This window comes from Borostomias antarcticus (assembly GCF_949987555.1).
Source record: "Borostomias antarcticus genome assembly, chromosome: 9".
NCBI lineage: Eukaryota > Metazoa > Chordata > Actinopteri > Stomiiformes > Stomiidae > Borostomias > Borostomias antarcticus.
In genome coordinates, this window is record NC_140242.1 from 11,596,429 (window position 1) to 11,615,737 (window position 19,309).

Here is a 19,309-nt window from a genome sequence, read left to right on the forward strand (position 1 = left end):
TATGTGTCCTGACGTGCGCACGTGTGTGTGTGTGTGTGTGTGCTGAACAGAGACAACTGGAGGATTACTTGAACAGTCTGCTGAGAATGTCCATGTACAGGAACTACCACGCCACGGTGAGACGACAACTCGTGCTAATTGATAAAGATGTGCAAACATAGTAAATAAAATGAACTGGAGTGAATCACTGGGTGATGTGTGTTGCTCTCTCTCTCTCAGATGGAGTTCATCGAGGTTAGCCAGCTCTCCTTCATCCACGATTTGGGACCTAAAGGCTTGTAAGGACTTGAGTCTGAATGCGTCCCAACACAGCTGCTTTTATTCACAATGTTTGAGGTTCCGTCGGAAAAGGTTATCTCTCTATCTCTCTTTACCTCTCTCTCTCTCTCTCTGTCCCCATCTCCGTCTCCCTCTCTCTCCCTCTCCATCCCCTCTTTCTCTCCCTCTCTCTCTCACCCTCTCCCTCCCTCTCTTTCTCTCTCCCTCTCTCCCCCTATCTCTCTCATCCCCAGGGAGGGGATGATCTATAAGCGGTCAGGTGGTCATCGTATCCCCGGCTTAAACTGCTGTGGCCACAGGAAGATGTGCTACCGCTGGTCCAAACGGTCAGTTCGCTACTACTGTACCGTTTACACTCCCCACTCACCACCTAGTATACAAGTCTTATGTTATTAACGTGTGTGTGTGTGTGTGTGTGTGTGTGTGTGTGTGTGTGTGTGTAGCTGGCTGGTGGTAAAGGACTCTTTCTTGCTCTACATGAAGCCGGACTCTGGAGCCATCTGCTTTGTGATGCTGGTGGACAAAGAGTTCAGTATCAAGATGGACTCCAAAGAAACAGAGACCAAATACGGAGTACGCATCGATAGCCTTTCCAGGTGTGTGTGTGTCTGTGTGTGTGTATTGGAAGTGCTGATTGAAGACAAATATTTGTTATGTTGTTGTTTGTCGTGTTAATTGTGTGTGTGTGTATGTATGATGATTGTGTGTGTGTGTGTGTGTCTGTGTGTGTGTGTGTGTGTGTGTGTGTGTGTGTGTGTGTGTGTGTGCAGGAGCCTGGTGATTAAGTGCAGCAACTTCAGAAACGCCCGCTGGTTGGGTAAGACAATCGAGGACTTTGTCCGGAAGCATGGCTCCGCCTTCCTGACCGACCACCGCTTCGGATCCTTCGCCAGAGAGGAGCTCAACATCCCCGCCAAATGGTAACCACGACAACAGCCCATTAACCCTCACACAGTCCTGCGACCGCATTGTTGAACAGTCCCAATGAAATACAACACTCTACACATTCATGCTTGCAGTTAAAACAAAACAGAGTAAGGGTATCTGGGGAAATTGTCTTAGAATTTTGTAAGGAATCCTTCAGCTGTTTTATCCACACTTTGTACAACATGGCAGGCCGCTTAGCCAGTCATACAGGACTGGTGTCATTAATGATGGTATCAGAGTAGGGTAGTCCAGGAGAGGCATAGAGAGCTAGGGTAGACCAGGAGAGGCATAGAGAGCTAGGGTAGACCAGGAGAGGCATAGAGAGCTAGAGTAGACCAGGAGAGGCATGGAGAGTTATGGTAGTCCAGGAGAGGCCTAGAGAGCTAAGGTAGTCCAGGAGAGGCATAGAGAGCTAGGGTAGACCAGGAGACCAGGCTGAGGAACAGGTAGAACCATTTTTGTTTCGTTTCTTTATTTGCACATATAAGAAAATGTAAAAAGATACAATATGGTCCAAGTTTGGTCCAGATTTTGGCCCACGTTTGGTCCAGACTTGGTCCAGGTTTGGTCAAGGTTTTGTCCCAGGTTTGATCCAGGTTTTGGCTCCAGTTTGGTCCAGGTTTTGTCCCAGTCTTAGTACAGGTTTTGGTCCAGGTTTGGCCCAGGTACAGTCCGGCAGGTCCAGGGGCTAGTTTGGCACAGATGGAGTGTCTTGCTGGAGTAACCGGATATAAGAGAGCTGCTCATCACCCGTCTGTCTCCCTGCAAGGGCAACGCTATACTGTGTGTGCGTGTGTGTCAGAGAGAGTGTTGACAATAAGAGGATCAAATGGAGAACGATGCAGAAAGTGAGAGACTGATTAGAAAGGAGCAGAGAAAGGAGAGTGTGTGACACATGTGATTGGTGAATTGCGCAGTTGCCTGAGCTTTGTCTGGTGTGTGTGAGTGTGTCATGTGCGTGTGTGTTGTGCGTGTTTGTTATGCGTGTGTGTGCGTCATGTGTGTGTTGTGTGTGTATGTGTGTGTTCCTGGACAGGTATGTAAATGGGAAGAGCTACATGGAGGACGTAGCTGATGCTTTGGAGGAAGCCAAAGAGGAGATCTTCATCACAGACTGGTGGTGAGTGTGTGTGTGTGTGTGTGTGCGTACTGTATGTGTGCGTGCGTGCGCGTATTTGTGCGCATGTGTGCGTATGTGTGTGCGTGTCTTAAAGGGTTTTTAAGTGACTGTAGACTTGGTATGAAATAGTAAAATACATAAGTGTAGTGTCTCATTAAGCATCCACAATAATCTGAGTGAAAATCAACATTCAGAACTATTGGGATTGGGTCACTTAGCGGTCACCTCTAAGGGAGTCCTCTGGTGAAACAGATCTATTACAGTCTGAGACCAGGAGTACTGTTACCCAAACCCCACCATCCTGTGTGTGTGTGTGTGTGTGTGTGTGTGTGTGTGTGTGTGTATGGGATTGCTGTGCACTGTGTGTGCATGTCTGTAGGTGTGTGGTTTCTCACAGTAGTCGTTGCATGGCTCTATTGCTGTGCAGCTGTGTTTGCGTGTGTGTGTGTGAGAGAGATGTCACAATGTGTGCGTTCACAGGCTGAGCCCTGAGATCTTCCTGAAGAGGCCCGTTATTGAGGGCAACCGATGGCGTCTTGACCACATCCTGAAGCGAAAAGCGGTAAACAGCAAAATCCTCTCTTATTGGTTCTTCACAAGCCTTATTATGAAGCGATATGGCACCAGAACCCGTGGTATATCATGAATATCGTCACGACGGGGTGTTGTTAGGTACGACGCGAAGAGTCGAACGCACTCGAAGAGTGTGTGTACCAAGTATCATTCCTACCTCCATGGCATTGATAATGCTGTGCAACCAGTCATTTAACAGTCTTGTATTATGCTTGTACGTGCCAAAGTTAGTTAGTTTGTGGACTCTAATGGGCAACACGTATCTGTTGGTGTCTCTACAGCAACAGGGTGTGCGCATCTACGTGATGCTGTATAACGAGGTGGAGCTGGCTCTGGGCATCAACAGCGAATACAGCAAGAGGACCCTCAAGCAATTGCATCCTAACATCAAGGTAGGGCTGTATTGTGTGTGCATGTGCATGTGTGTGTGTGTGTGTGTGGAGTGTGTGTAGAGTGTTAAGGAGTGTGTGTGTGTGTGTGTGTGTGTGTGTGTAGTATCTATGTGTGTAGTGTTAAGGTGTGTGTGTGTTTGCGTTTCCTCGGTAGGTGATGCGTCATCCTGACCACGTCTCGTCCTCGGTCTACCTGTGGGCGCATCATGAGAAGATCATCGCCATCGACCAGTCGGTGGCGTTCGTGGGCGGGATCGACCTGGCTTACGGCCGCTGGGACGACCGGGAGCACCGGCTGACCGACGTGGGGAGCGTGACGCGCTCTGTGGCGCTGGAGCAGGAGCAGGTCAGACACACACACGCACAGACGGTTTAGGGTCAAAACCGCGCCACGGCAAAGCCGCAACCCTGTTATTCCCGCTAGTGTAACTTCCTGCGCCACGCTTTTGACATATGACTGATTTTACAGAAAACTGAAATGAGACTTGTTTGTTATTTCTTCAATGAAGCTAACAATTTACTAAACGAAAATGCCAGTTGGTAAGGGATTGAAACTTTGTATTAGAACAAAATAGCCTGCACATGAGTCATGGAGGCCGCACCTCAAATGATTTCCTAATTCCATTTTTCCCTGTAAATACGTAATGTAAAAACAACAGATGTCTATGTATATGAATTATTAGGCTCTTTCCAGTGTGTTGTGTCGGCAAATCAAACCGGAATAATAATCTAGTTTGATGTTTTTGCCTCTGGCAAGGGAAATCTATTTCCGCCGTCTGTTTATGAAAACACAATAGTCTGTTCTGACTCAGAACCCCAAAATGTGTTGTAACGTTGAAGGAGAATTACATTTTTACGATGGGACAGGGAAAAAGACTCTGAGGCTATGCTGGAGCCTCAGAGTCTATAGCCTCAGAGTCTATAGGTGCATTTCCATTACACTTTTTCGCAAAATAAAAGCGATATTTCTAAAGTTTCGACAAAGTACATTTGCGACTTGCAGGCGTTTCCATTGAAAGGTGTTTTGCGCAAGAGCCGTAATTCTCGTAGTATAGTCTCGCGACGCCACTCAATACACGCAAAGCGTAACCAGGAAGTAAACAAACCGTTGTAATATTTGAACTTTGTTTGAGCTTTCCCCCCGGCTCCGCTCTTCACACTAGAAGCGCCAAGCATTTGAAACTTACCAGCATCGCCGTGGAGTGGGTCAAATGCCCCCACAGTCTTTAGAATGGGAGGCTGTTACTGACACATAATGACCGCTAGATGGCGCTCGTGTGTGTGACACAGACCCCCAGGATTCTAAATCTAAAGTGAAGCCCTATTGAACCGCGCCATCTTGGCAAAACTTGTAGTCATTTGGCTATTTCCGGTGACTTTTGTACTTGCGCAGTTGTGTTTTTCTGTCCTACGCGCATCCACGAACAAGTTCACGCTTGTGTGAAATGAAATGAAAACCGGCTTGCATATGAACCTGTTTTTTGTTGAATATATCCATTGGAGACATTATTTTTTTATCCAGGCATCTTAGTTTTAACAGGTTTATTATAGCTGAACATGTTTTGTTTGCTAGTAGATGGTATTCATTCCGTTCGCGATAACATTATTGTAGCCAGGCTAAATTCCTCCAGGGAGCCAGTGACAGGCGAGTTGAAAAGCTTCACTCCCCGCCAGCAGGAGCTTTGGCCGCTGCTACCGCATCTCGGATAACCCGCTGAGTTTGTGGTTATTTCACATTCGCCCTTGATCAATCCCAATACTGATCCATGGTAATAATGAATCAATCGTTCAGATATAGGTTGGGTTCCGGTGCATACAGTAGTTGAAATGGTAGTGGGATACGGTGATAAGCTGGAGTGAAAATTTGACAGCAATTAGCCTTTTCCAGAAATGGACAGAAACAGGATATTTTTTAGAATAACAGGAATTTATTCACAACAATGGAAAGGAGTTGATGTGTAGGCATGAAGATGAAACGATACACTGCTATTCAACAATCCACAATAATTAGCCTAGGCCTACATGGTTAAGTTTGGGTGTTTTCAGTCAATGTTGGCGTTGACCGCTTCTAGCTTCTGTATCGAATACTCGCCGACTGGTGTAAGATGGATAGCCTAAGGTTAGAGAGATAAATGTAGGTTATGTTAATAAAGCTAACACTGATGTTGTAAAATGCATGTAGCACTGCCGATCTGAAAGATTGATTTATTATTACCATGGATCGGTATTGGGATTGATCAAGGGCAAATGTGAAATAGCAGCCACGAACTCAGCGGGTTATCCGAGATGCGGTAGCAGCGGCCAAAGCTCGTGCTGGCGGGGAGTGAAGCTTTTCAACTCGCCTGTCACTGGCTCCCTGGAGGAATTTAGCCTGGCTGCAATAACGTTATAGTGAACGGAATGAATACCATCTACTAGCAAACAAAACATGTTCAGCTATAATTAACCTGTTATAACTAAGATGCCTGGATAAAACTAATAATGTCTCCAATGGATATATTTGACAAAAACAGGTTAATATGCAAGCCGGTTTTCATTGCTAAATCAAAGCGGGGAGAGCCGGGGGTGCCATACCATTGTTCCGACATCCCATTAGTCCGACGTCTCACTAGTCCGAAAAACCGATTTTTGGTCGGACTCGATCGGTGAACAAGTTTCGGACTAGTGAGACGTTGGATCAATGGTATGTCGGAACAGTGGGCAGTCCCCGAGCCGGGAACGTGCGTCTACATTTTGTGAACTTGTTTGTGGACGCGCATAGGCCAGAAAAGCACAACTGCGCAAGTACAAAAGTCACCGGAAGGCCAGAAAAGGACAAATGCGCAAGTACAAAAGTCTCCGGAAATAGTCAAATGACTACAAATTTGCCAAGATGGTGCGGTTCAATAGGGCTTCATTTTTGATAGCGGTCAGTGAATGGAGTGGCTGTAACCAGTTCTATTAATACATCCATGGTGTGACACCAAATGCGAGTGTATAGCCTAACGGTATTATAAAATATAAACCACATCACTGATAACACTTGAAAAATAAGAACACATTGGCGCAGTATGATGTAGGCCTATTCACCTATTGAGCAATTTATGGATGGATGGATTTATGGATGAATTCTGTGTTTACTCAAGCCCGGTCGGATTTCTGGCTAAGCCGCTGGTGTAAGCTTGTGTTGCAGTTTTACCACATTAGTTATTATTTTCTGTATTTGAGCTGAAAGGCATTTTTCTTAACATGTATTATGATATATATATATATTATACTAAATTAATATATAATATTTGGGCGGGTTTTTATCGCATTGGGGGGATTTGGAGCACTCGGGCTGGAGCACCAATCTGGCAATCCGGCTTGTTTACATCCGGACGTGAAGTATGTAGCAACATTCTGTGGAGGGCAGTGATATGCCTAGTTGCATCGACACTGGAAAGCCATAAGAAGAATTTAATAAATTTTCTGCATGTTTGTTGTATTCTATTTGACATGTTCCTTTGCCTCATTTAGCACCAGCTGCAACAATCTCTTCCAAATCCGTTCTCTCCGTTATCAGGGCTAACGTTGCACTCAGTAGCTGGTGCTTATTAGCTAGGTTTGGTAAAAAGCTTGTGCAGTGGAGGGGTTCTTTTGGGGGAATTATTGGATTATGCCATCTTACGTAAGTTCCCAAGCTTGTTTGATAACTATTCGATGCAGTCTGCCAGGCTAGTGCCTGTCATCGTCATGAATGAGACGGCCCCAGCTTTTGTTAGATTTTAACTTCAAATTAACGTTTTTGTGTTTTGGGACCAACTCTTAAAATAATATAATACGTCATGCATAGCTAACGAGAGATTATCGCATCATTTTATAACCTGTATTGTTCGACTTTGCAATTGCTTGCTTGCTAGCTAGCAAGTTGGGTAACGTTGGGTGTATGAAGCTGGATTGTGGCCAATTGCACCCCCCTCATCCCACAATGGAGGCTATCAACTGGGCTTGGGACTCATCGCTAACTGGCAACTGGCCCGGTTGAGCTAATGATAGGTCACGTTAGCTAGCTCAAACAGTTTTTTTTATTAGGATATTATTAGCCTATCCAACCAATGTTATGTAGTTGTAGGCCTACTGCTGTATGGGTGGTGGTTGGTATTTGCAGAGGGCTACAAACAGAGTGTGACACATGAGCACAGTTGTATTTTCTATGCAATATAAAGGCTACTGAAAAATAAATTGACTCAAACAATCAGTTAACACTTTATTTTTGAATGAGTGGCTCTAGTGGCTTAGAATAAGGGTCTTCCAGTGCAATGGGAAAATATCGACTATGCTAGTTTGTTCATGTTGCACATAAAAATTCAAGTATTGCTTAGCCTATATTCGCATTTAGCTTCCTCAATGGGTCAAGACAATAGAAATACAATGTAAACATTTACTCGGTACAATAAATATCACAGCCAAGAATAGACATGAAAGTTGTGATCAAGACACATTGGAGTTGGCCGGCTTGTGGATTTATAGATCTTGCACCCAGCCACTGCAAAACTGGCAGCTAGCAGCCTAGCCTATTTGCATGTCAATGTAGGCTCATTGAGAATTCCGTGAATGGTGGGGGTTGTAGTGAGTGTGAGTGAGCCCGCCCACTGACAGTGCAAAATGATGCGTTTCAAAATGAACTAATGTTAGTGGACGAGTGTGCCTGACAAATGTGAAATTAGCAGAATCGTATTGTCTAACTCAGTAGTGACGACCGCCCATGACTGTTGCTCTCGATGTAATTTTGTGTGTGAAAAACGAGAGACAGTTCCAGTTTCCAGTGCAATGATTTTTTTTTTGTTTTACTCATAGGCTTAGCCTAATGTGTGGTATTTCTAGCTGTTGGGAGGGGAGGGGGTGATATTCTATTGTGTAGCCTATGTATTCTAAGGTGACCAGATTTCTAAATGAAAAACGGGGATATTTCCGCTTCGGCGGTCAAGTATCATTCAATAGGCCTACTATCACTATGAAGTAAAAAAACAACAACAAAAAAACAACAAAGGGACAGTTAATCATGTATTTTGAAGTTTATTTTAGCTAAAGAAAAAGTTCAAAAAATGTCAACTTCAGTCTGAACAGCCAGTCAGTGTAGCCCTGTTGTGACTTCAGATTATCTCACACACCGTTCCCTCATGAATCACGAGGGTAACCTACCTACACCGAAACCAATTCAATTGGGTGATAAGTGATATGCTGATAGGCCTATAAAAACACACATGTTCAAATAAAATGCCACATCAGATGCCACATAAACTAAAGTAAACATCAGCTTATCACTTAGGAGAGTTGGCTGAGCTTATTTGGATTGTAGCAGAGAATGATTTATATAAATGTATTATAAATCTATATAAATGGTTGCTCCCTGTCCTCCTTTGACATTCGCTACCAGCAAACAGACAGCTAGGCCTATTTGCATGTCAATGTAGGCTCAAACTCATTGAGAATTCCGTGAATGGTGGGGGTTGGGGAGGACAAAATCGTCGGAATGGAGATATACCTCGCCACTCCGAATGAATGGAAGTCAATGGCCGTGTCCGAAATGCATACTACCTGCTACATGCTATATAGTAGGCACTATATAGTACGCATACTGCATACTATATAGTACCTACTGTTCCACAAAACGCGTGTAGTATGCGAGAAAATACAGCATGCTACTCGAGCCATCCAGCGGAAGTGACGGGATACGATACTGTTTACTCCCGCGAAGCTGTGGTACAATTATCCGGTGTTTTCTGTGATCATTTTGGGTATTATCCACAAAAATGTAGCCTTTTCCTGGCATGGGATGTGCGGCTGCTGCTGCCGCCAGGAGAAGTCGTGTTCGCGCTGCAAGGAGAAGAGCCGTCATGAGATCTTCTCGACATGCTTGTAGTTGAGGTAAATATTGAACGTTAGCTTGCTAGCTACGCTAGTTAGCTAGGTTAGTTGATAGCCCCGCATGTGCTGGCTTGGGGCTATACTGTTACATTTGTACCAGGGATGTTATATTAAATAGATTCTGAGGGGCAGGTAAGCAAAACAATAAAACTCAACTCATTTTAAAGAGGTGGGTAACTGAGTTTACCTGGGTTTACTCATCACTACACGCCTGCTTTGTAATGTTACATTTTAGCTCTACAGATAATGACATCTATCTATTATCATATTGTAAAGACAAGTATATGCCATACGCACAAATGAGTTAAGTTTGCCCTAATAATATTCCCCCTGTAGGCTCACATGGAAGACAGAGGTCCTCACCAAGTCAACCTCCACGTCCCTGCTGAGGACCTATTTTGACGGCGCGGACACAAGGACGGACTTCAGATTGTCAAAATCGACACAGAGGAACCTTGGTGATGGTTAGGAGGATGGGGCAAGACCATGGAGGTGCTAATAATAGCAATAATAATAATAATTCATTGCATTTAGAGCTTTTCTCAGTACTCACCCTTTACAATGGTCTTGTCATTCACACACAGGTGCTAGTCTTTGGAGGTAACATTACATCAGTCATTTAGCAGACACTTTTGTCCAGCATTACCTTAGTCATTTATTTAGCAGACACTTTTGTGTGTCTGCTAAGCGACTTACAGTAGGCCTAATTGCATTTAACCATTTAAAGGTTGAAGACCTTGATGGTGGCCATGGTCCTGCTGCTGCAGATCATCCCAACCCTGGAGATGGCCTCAGAAAGTGTCTCGCAGCGGCAGCATCAGCACCAGCACAAGCTGCCTGGATCCCAGCTCTTGGTGAGCACGACTACCCATCCTGCCATAAGTAGTCAGTCTATCAGTTCATGAGTGTGCTTTGCCTTGTTCCTTATAGACAGCCTTGAGGCTTTAAACACCGATCAGTTGGTTATAGGCAGCCTTGAGGCATTTGTTTAAATGTATTTGTATTTAAATGTATGTGTAACACTGTACATAGTAATCAGTTTAAGTATTTTGGGGGGAGACAACAGATCAGCGTTCTCCTGTCAGTACCTTTTGCAAGGAAAGCTAATGATCTGACCAAATATAAACAAGTCAAAAGTATATTTGAAGACCATTGTGTAATAAAAATATCCAAGAAATGTTTATGGTTGTGTTTCTTCCATTATACATGTAAAGGTTACTTCTTGATGTATTAACATTTCAACAAAGTGTAATATCTACACATCAGACACATTGTCTTGATATGTCTACAGGTCATGTACAGTAACTTGGAAGGTCTTAACACAACACGCAGAGCGCTTTGGACATGTAACTCCCTTATCAAGTAGTCGTTAGTCAGACACATTAAACAGTGAAGCTTTCATAACCGTCTCTGAATAATTCCAATGAAGCATTGTGAACCAACATGTGTGTTCCGTCTTTTATGCCTAATTGCAAACTACAATGTCCATTAGGAATGTTCTTTTACTCTAATGACTGGTTTTAGGTATAGTGACATTTGTTCTTTGACTGGGAAGACATTACAAGGAATGACACACAAACACCAATTTAATTCAAGAAAATACATTTAATAAAAAATAACAAAAACAATAATGGAACAAGATAAAACAGTTTTTTTTGACTGAGGCTTCTAGAAGCAACATCAGCCGGTCCTCCCTCTCCTTAAATAACCCCCTTTCCTCCCTCCACTCAGCCTTCATCTCTGCCTTCTCTCTCCCCCGTTCAACATCAGCCGGTCCTCCCTCTGGAGGACGGCCAACTCTTCCCTGTTTACGGGGAAGAGAAACACCACGCTGAAAGGCTTGGAGTAAGTTAACTAACGTATGCATTGTTGTTCAGAAGCAATCCAGCGGTCTGTTTACTTTGGATATTGATTTATGTAGGACCTACATCTTAGAAGCTGGGCTGCAGGGGAAGACGGAGACAGCCTGGATAAAGCACAAAACCTTGTAGCCATGTACAAGGTGATTTTGATCTACAGGCTACATGATAGCAAATATATTGATAGGGACTCACAGTTTGTATGACACTAGAAAACTGTTATCTAACCTCATAGGACCTAAAGAGCCCCAGAACTGGGGTCAGCACAGAGGGAGGGGAGGCCACAGCCGCTTCGTGGAAGTGGTACGGGGTCTTGGGAGAGGCGATGGGGGCCACCCATGCAGCCGTCCTCCAGAGGATCATCGTCCCTGGTGTGGTCGTTGGTCCCTGTAATACATCCAGAAGTATTATGGGACAATGAATATTAATATATGATATATGAACAGTTGAACTCGTTTAAATCATGGAATGAACAGACAATTGTTTAAACAACTTCAAGTAACGTTAGGCTCGGTGGCTTAGGTTTGCCATTTAACAACTCATCACAATTTCGACATTTCTTGCACATTTCTTAAGCGATCATGGTCATATTACATGGACATGTTACTCTGTTTGTCTTGATTCTAGCTATAGAAACATCTAAGATTTGACATGAATACGTTTTGAGCAAGAGCCGTCTGAACACCTGTAACGTTAGTAGCCTATTAACGTTGGCTGGGCTAACTAGCTAACGTAACGTCCACCACAGAGATCAATGCAAGCAGCTAGCTATCATGACGTTCTTTTTCGAAATGTCATTTCTACCCCACCTATATACACAAAACTGCATTTGTAGCTCTGTGTCGTTATAACTAAGATATCTGTCCGAAAAAATAATTTTTCCATCGACAAATTAAGTCAATACTTACATTTGAAAACTCCCGCTGCGGTCCCGGAGATCTCTTCGTTCGCCATCTTTTTTTATTTTTCTCACTGCCCAGTGACGTCTCACGTCTCGACTTCCGGAACAGTATGCTGAACTATGCTACATTTACGCCCATTTTTTCGCCGATTTCGCCTACTATATAGTACCTACTATATAGTAGGCGAAATACAGTATGCACAGTTTTGATGCAGCATGCTGCATCTCGCCTACTATATAGCAAGTAGTATGCAATTCGGACACGGCCAATGTTCGGAATGGTGGCCCTCATCCTTTCGGAATGGCGACACCTTTCTGAGCAGTGAAAAGGTCCTCCATTCCAAATGAATGGAAGTCAATGATCAGAATGGCGGTATTTCGAAATGCTGAGCCGAACCCAGAAATGTTAGTCCCACCATGACATGAACAACCAAGACATTTAGAAAAAGAATTCTCAAATGTATAACAATAATAATAATAATAATAATAACTGAATAATGACTACACACCACATAAACCCTTGTGGAATGTCTGGAAATAAAAAGACCATGGAAATGGGTTCTCTTTCTCCAAACTTATCATTTACTTGTAATTTTTCACTGGAATGAACAAACAAACAATGGACTTGTTACTCCATGAATTAATAAAATCAATAAATAATCCATAAATAAAATCAATCAATAAAACTATGGTAGATCATAATTTGTCAGGATCATAACCAATTGTTTGATCAATCAGTCAATCAATCAGGGTAAACTATTCAGTACTCAATTCTTCTCACTTGGTGCCACTCATGGAAGCAGTTCCGCTCTACCAGTAGGCAGAGGGGGACATCACATGCCTCATAACTTCCATGGTGTGGCCTTTGGCCTCTCCTTTATTTATTTATCCTCTTCCTCTCCCTCGTCCTCTTTCTCAGTTTGTGGTTGGTTCTGGTTCTGGTGTGGAGGCCAGCTTGTTATTCTAAAATGCACCAACTAGGATGGAAACTGGCGTGGAAAACGTGGCTGGTGTGTGCTCTTTTCTGAAAAATACAAAACAGAGAAACAACATTAATAATAAATTAGATTTATAAAGCGCCTTTCAAGACCCCCAATGACGCTTTACAAGATCAGAGAAGACCAATGAGACAAAACAACAGGCAGGACTAACAACACAGGGTAAGCAGACTAGGTAAACTGGCCAACTATGGGCCAAAGGCCTGGGCAAACAGGTGGGTTTTGAGGGCTGATTTGAATGGGTCCAGGGTTGGGGCATTACGTATCTCGGAGGGGAGGGAGTTCCAGAGGGGAGGGGGCAGCCACACTGAAGGCTCTGTCCCCGAAGGTGCGTCAGCTGGTGTGGTGCGGTGTGGGGGGGGGGGCTTGGTGTGGGTGGGAACCCTGGCGGCTGATTTCTGGACATACTGGAGTCTGTCCAGGGTTTTACTGGGTACCCCGAACAGGACTCCATTGCAGTAGTCCAGACGTCTCTGCGACGGTGTTGGAGAGTGATGGCTGGAGTCGGGAGACTTTTTTGAGGTGGAAAAACTTAATACATTCATATTTAGTTCTCAATTTGTTGGAAATAATATAGCCTATATAATTATTCTAACTAAAACAGCAGAGAGAAAGAAAGAGAGAGAAATCTTTTCATACCTTTTGGGAGGTTTTGGCGGATGGACCACAGTTGGTAGGCTCAGGAGGGATTTTTCACCTTTCAGGGAATGGATGAGTCGTCTGTGGAAAAAAAAGAAAAGTTTTGGTAACACACACACACAGCAATTGCCTAACTAACTAAATGACCCCGAGACTACAGTAATGAATCATGGACTGTGGGGAGTTGGGTCACACACACACACACACACACACACACACACACACACACACACACACACACACACACATGTGCGCATACTCTTTCTCTCATTTGAACTGCAAAAGTAGCACATCGAGATCATGTAAATTAAACATTCATTGTTGGATAGAAAAAGTTGCTCCTAGCACTAGTGCTTATTTATGTCTCTTGTCCTATTATTTCAGTTATAATATTTCAGTTATCACTTTCATCACCTTTGCGCTAGCTCGATAGCTAGCTCGCATTCCACTGGAGAGTCAAGTAAACAAACAGTGCGCCCCACAATGCACAGCGCATCTGACTACGGGGTCTTTTTTAGGTCAAACATGTTGCTTCACAAGGAAGTACTGTCCGTCGGAGAACGGGTGGTTTCACACAACAACTGGAGCGCCCTAGAAATCGGTTGTAACCTCTCCGAAAATACCTCTTCAGGAGGGTCTCGGAGCGGCTTTTTTAGTGCGCACTTGTCTGCGATTGTTGTGTTCGGAAGTGGCGATCGGGCGGTAGATTCGAAGTGTTTGGTTCTGGTGAGATTGCATAAACTGTACTCTGACTGTGTCCACATTTCTACTAGTTCGGATGGTGGTGGTGGTAGTGGTGGGTACAGGACACAAATGGAGTGGAGTGAGGCGAGGCCGAGGAGGAGCTTGAAGAGGAGAGATCAGGGGCAGGGTTCGGGAGGTAGTGAGTCCGGGGGCGGCTGTGTGAAGCAGTCGAGACTCGGTGGAAGTAGCTCTCGGATGAGCCCCGGTCGTGTCGTGGAGTGGAAGGTAATTGTGGAGTTTGATCAGGATGGCGGGCACTGTCATCCCCTTAAACTGACTACGGCGATCGAGAAAGAGATAGGGAAGGTGAAGTTTGCTCGGTTTCTCGGCAATAGGCGAGTATTGATTTGTGCTAACAGCGAGATACAGAGTAGCAAGATCCTGGGGATGTCTTTGCTTGGCGGGGAAAGGGTGAAGGCTCATGTTCCGGGTGCAATGGCACGGTTGAAGGGTGTGATTTCGGGTGTGCCTGTGAGTGTGTCTATGGAGGAGATCAAGAAGGTGCTGCGTGGAGGCAAGGTGGTTGAGGCCACTAGACTTATGAGCAAGAGGGATGGCGCGCTGACGGCCACCTTGTCAGTGGTTCTTCAGTTTGAGAAGGCCCTTCCTCCATCAGTGCAAATGGGTTACGTGAGGTATAGTGTGAGGGCGTTCATCCCCAAGCCGCTCAGATGTTTCAAGTGCCAGAGAATGGGGCACACAGCACAGCAGTGCAAGGGTCAGGTTAGATGCGCCCGTTGTGGGGGCCAACATGAGTATGGGAAGTGTGAGGTAGATGCGAAGATGCGTTGTTGTAATTGCGGGGGTGAGCACAGTGCTGCATATGGTGGATGTGTAGCGCAGATTGAAGCCAGGGAGGTCCAACGGGTTAAGGTGGTGACAGGGGTATCGTATGCGGAGGCACTGAAGACGGTTAGGGCGGCGGGGCCGAGCAGCAAGCCTCCTAGTGGTGTGACTGAGAGTGCTGCAGTGCAGAGTGTTGGTCCTGTGCCGGACAGGCGGCCCCGGCCCCAAGCTCCAGCTCCACCGCCTAGTGTGTGTTCCCACAAATGTAGTGTTGGCGATGACACACTGGTAGTGGGCAAGGTGGATTTTGTGGCCTTCATCTGTCATGTCATGAATGTTGCAGCGCAGCATAAAGGGAAGAGCGATAAGATCAAAGCCATTGTGGAGGCAGCCGAAAGATTCCTTGCGGTGACGGAGGTTAAAGCGGAACAGATACATGCTTTGTTGAATAAACCAGTGGATAATGGGGAGGGTTGAAACCTTACTGATGGTGCTTCATATTCTGCAGTGGAATACTAGGAGCCTTGTAGCCAATGGCCAAGAATTGAAGAAGTATATATATATCCGTTAGATGTAGTTCCTGATGTTGTGTGTGTGCAAGAGACTTGGCTGCGGCCTCAGTTGGATTTTGTGATCCCCGGGTTCAGGTCTGTAAGGAAAGATCGGGCGCACAATCAAAGTGGTGGGGGGTGTGCGACTTTTCTGAAAGATGGGCTAGCCTATAGGGAGGTGGCTCTCCTGTGGATGTTGAATGTGTTGTGGTTGATTTGTGCAGCCCGCGGGAGGGGGGCAATATTAGGGTGGTCAATTTCTTTTGCTGCAGTGCATAGTGGGGAGCACCTGGATGAAGTGCATAGGCAGCAGAAGATCTGCACTCTTAGTAGACATGGGAATGTGTGGGATCGGAGAGGTGAGTTTGGGTCAACTCTAGATGTGGACTGTACAATGACAGAGCTCAAATGAGCTTTGCAGGGTACCGGGTATTCAGCCCCGGGGCAGGACCAGTTATGCTATGCCATGTTCCGACAGCTACCCGTGGCATCTTTACAGCTTGTACTGAGATTTTTTAATAGAATCTGGAGTGAGGGCATCTTGCCATGTGGGTGGAAGAGTGCAGTGATTTTGCCGTTTCATAAGCCTGGGAAGGACCCTGCTGTGCCTGATGGCTACAGGCCCATCGCATTGACTTCTCATTTGTGCAAATGGATGGAGAAGATGATAGTTTGCAGGCTGTGTCATGTGCTGGAACGGAGAGGGCTACTGAGTCACTGTCAGAGTGGATTTAGGAAAGGGCGTTCCACGCTGGATGCTCTGGTTGGAGTCTGCTCTGAAGTTGAAAAGTCAATGAAAATGAAGGAGGGGATGGTGATAGTTTATTTTGACATTGAAAAGGCGTATGACTCTATGTGGAGGGATGGGCTACTTATCAAGTTGAGTCGTTTGGGTATTGTGGGGAGGTTGTACAATTGGGTTATGGACTTTTTAACGGGTAGGACACTTAGAGTCAAGGTGGGTGCGGTCGTCTCAGAGCTGTTCAGCATAGTGAATGGTATCCCTCAAGGGAGTGTGATCAGCCTGGTGTTGTTTAATGTGATGATTAGGGCTGTAACGATTATTACATAATCGTCAAACCGCGATTATTTTTTCTGACCGATTGTTTTTTTTAACAGCGGTTATGAAAAAAAAAAATATATATATATATTTTATTTTTTATTTTTTATTTTTTTAAAATAAAATAAAAATCTGTTGCAGAGTTAATATGGTAGCAACCCTAGTTCAATGGGATTCTTCAGCTTGTTGGCACTTGTCCTATATGTTCATAGCAACTAATGACAAGAGACACTGTATTAAAGAAGCACTGATGCATTGTCCACTTCATGTGCTATTTGTATACTCCAAATTTTATTTAATAGCCCACCCCCCCCCTGTCAACAACTCTGACAATTATTGTAATAATCGCAATTATTTTGCTGACAATTAATCGTTAAGCAAAATGCATAATCGTTACAGCCCTAGTGATGATTAATGATATTTTTGCGAACCTTGAGGGATGCATCAAGTCGGCTCTTTATGCATACGATGCCATATCCATTTGGATGAGGGGAAGGAATGTGCCGTACGTGTTCGGGAAGCTGAGGCAGGCAGTTGAGAAGGTGGAAAGGTGGTCTTATGAGTGGGGGTTCAAACTGTCAGCGAGCAAGTCCTGCTACATGGTTTTCACTAATAAGCGCAAGCTCGAGGCTGGGGGGCTCATGCTCTATGGTCGGCCTCTGGAGTTGGTTACAGAGTTGAAATACCTGGGCCTGTGGCTCGACAGCAGGTTTACATGGGCAGTACACATTCGCCACTTGGAAACCAAGTGCAAAAAGGTTGTCAATCTACTGCGTGCTGTGGCTGGGTGTGACTGGGGGGCAGGAACGCAGTCAATGCTGGACATCTATAGGGCACTGATGCGGTCAGCTCTGGACTATGGGGGTGTGGTGTATGCAGTGGCAGCTAAGTCTACGTTGCTTAAAGTGGATCGGTTGCAATACAGGGCTCTGCGGATCTGTTTAGGAGCTATTAGATCTACCCCCAATAATGCGGTGCTCATTGAAGGTGGAGAAATGCCACTGGAGCTCAGGCGGGAGAAACTGGCGCTGGCCTACTGGGTTAGGCTGCAAGGGTGTGGGGACAACCACCTTGCTAAGCTCACGTTGCGGGATTGCTGGGAACTCAATAGGTTCCAGGGGACTGGGTTTGGGTGGACTATTGAAGCCACAGTGAGGGACTATGGGCTGGAGGGGATAGAGTTCACTAGATCTGCCCCAGTTAGTTGGGTGCCCCCTTGGCTCTTCCCTGAAGTGACCGTGGACAGGCGCGTTCTGGAGAGAGAACATGGATGGCAGCCGGGTGAAGTGGGTATGAACACGGGCATGTATCTGCGTGCGAGTTACTACGGGTGTGTGGAGATCTACACTGACGGGTCAAAGGATGAACTGGATAGAGTGGGGGTTGGAGTGTATGTCCCGGGGTTCGAAGTGGGTCTTTCCAAGCGGCTGTCTGATATGTTATCTGTGTACACGGCTGAAATGGTGGCGGTCATCCTTGGGTTGCAGTGGGTGGAGGAGGTCAGACCTGATAGAGTGGTGGTGTGCACGGACTCCAAATCAGTGCTGGACAGTATACAGTCCACCCAGTCCATCAGAGAGGATCTACTTATCACAGAATTGTATCACAGTTTGTTTAGGCTTCACAGGGGTGGGATAGACGTGCAGTTTTGTTGGGTTCCGGCACATGTGGGGGTGACAGGGAATGAGACTGCAGACAGACTGGCGAAAGGTGCGCTGACTAAGGTCATCTCGGTGCCTGTTCCGCTCGGGAAGGGAGAGGGGAAACCGGTGATTAGAAGGAAGGGATTTGAGTTCTGGCAGAAGAGGTGGGATGAAGACCAGAAGAGGAGGGGGTATCACAGGGTGCAGAAGTCAGTTATGGTGAAGAACTACACTGCACAGAACAGGAGGGAGGAAATCGTCATGGCTAGACTCAGGTTTGATCACACGGGACTGAACGGCACCTTGTTTGTACTGGGGAGTGATACATGTGGGCACTGTGGAGCTGCAGAAAACACTGAACATGTTCTATTGCACTGTCCCAACTATGAAGAAGAGAGAGAGAGACTCCGGGATGAGGTCAGAGAAGCAGGACGGGAATGGAATTTGAGGGGTTTACTGGGCACGGAGGGGGAGGGGGTAGGAATCTGCAGGAAGGCTCTATTTACTTTCTTGGGTGACACACGGTTGTGGGGCAGACTGTAGTCTGTAAGCACTAGGATGATGACATGATGATGCACACTCTTGTACAGTAGGTGGCGGTATGCAACTTTAAGCTGTTTGCGATCTGCCATAAACCCAAGGAAGAAGAAGAAGAAGATTGTTGTGTTCACACAGGCCCATACAGAGCGCTCTCGGGCCCAAAGCTAGTTTGCTGTGCACAAAACTATGTGTGTGAAACCACCCTACGTTACTCCCTTTACGCACAAATATTACTTACAGTAGGATTGATCATTTTGCAAAAAACATGAACAAACAGAGCTAGCTAACATACAGTGCTAACATAAACAGTGCTAGCAAACATAAGCAGTCGGCAACATTACAGTAACGTCAAAATTACCGGTAAGAATGGGCTAATGTTAGCGAAGCTAACCAAACTTACATCATCGA

The 19,309-nt window shown here is 45.4% G+C and overlaps 1 protein-coding gene across 1 annotated transcript in view; it reads left to right on the plus strand.

The window, feature by feature from the left end:
* The window catches only part of pld1b (phospholipase D1b), a 51,325-nt gene that overhangs the window by 12,920 nt on the left and 19,096 nt on the right, over positions 1 to 19,309 (plus strand). The window contains exons 6-14 of the mRNA XM_084443106.1: positions 51 to 116; positions 220 to 278; positions 513 to 605; positions 723 to 875; positions 1,050 to 1,199; positions 2,243 to 2,326; positions 2,807 to 2,888; positions 3,181 to 3,291; positions 3,446 to 3,637. Of these exons, the coding sequence (XP_084299232.1) occupies positions 51 to 116; positions 220 to 278; positions 513 to 605; positions 723 to 875; positions 1,050 to 1,199; positions 2,243 to 2,326; positions 2,807 to 2,888; positions 3,181 to 3,291; positions 3,446 to 3,637 (990 nt within the window). The remainder of the gene's footprint in view (positions 1 to 50; positions 117 to 219; positions 279 to 512; positions 606 to 722; positions 876 to 1,049; positions 1,200 to 2,242; positions 2,327 to 2,806; positions 2,889 to 3,180; positions 3,292 to 3,445; positions 3,638 to 19,309) is intronic.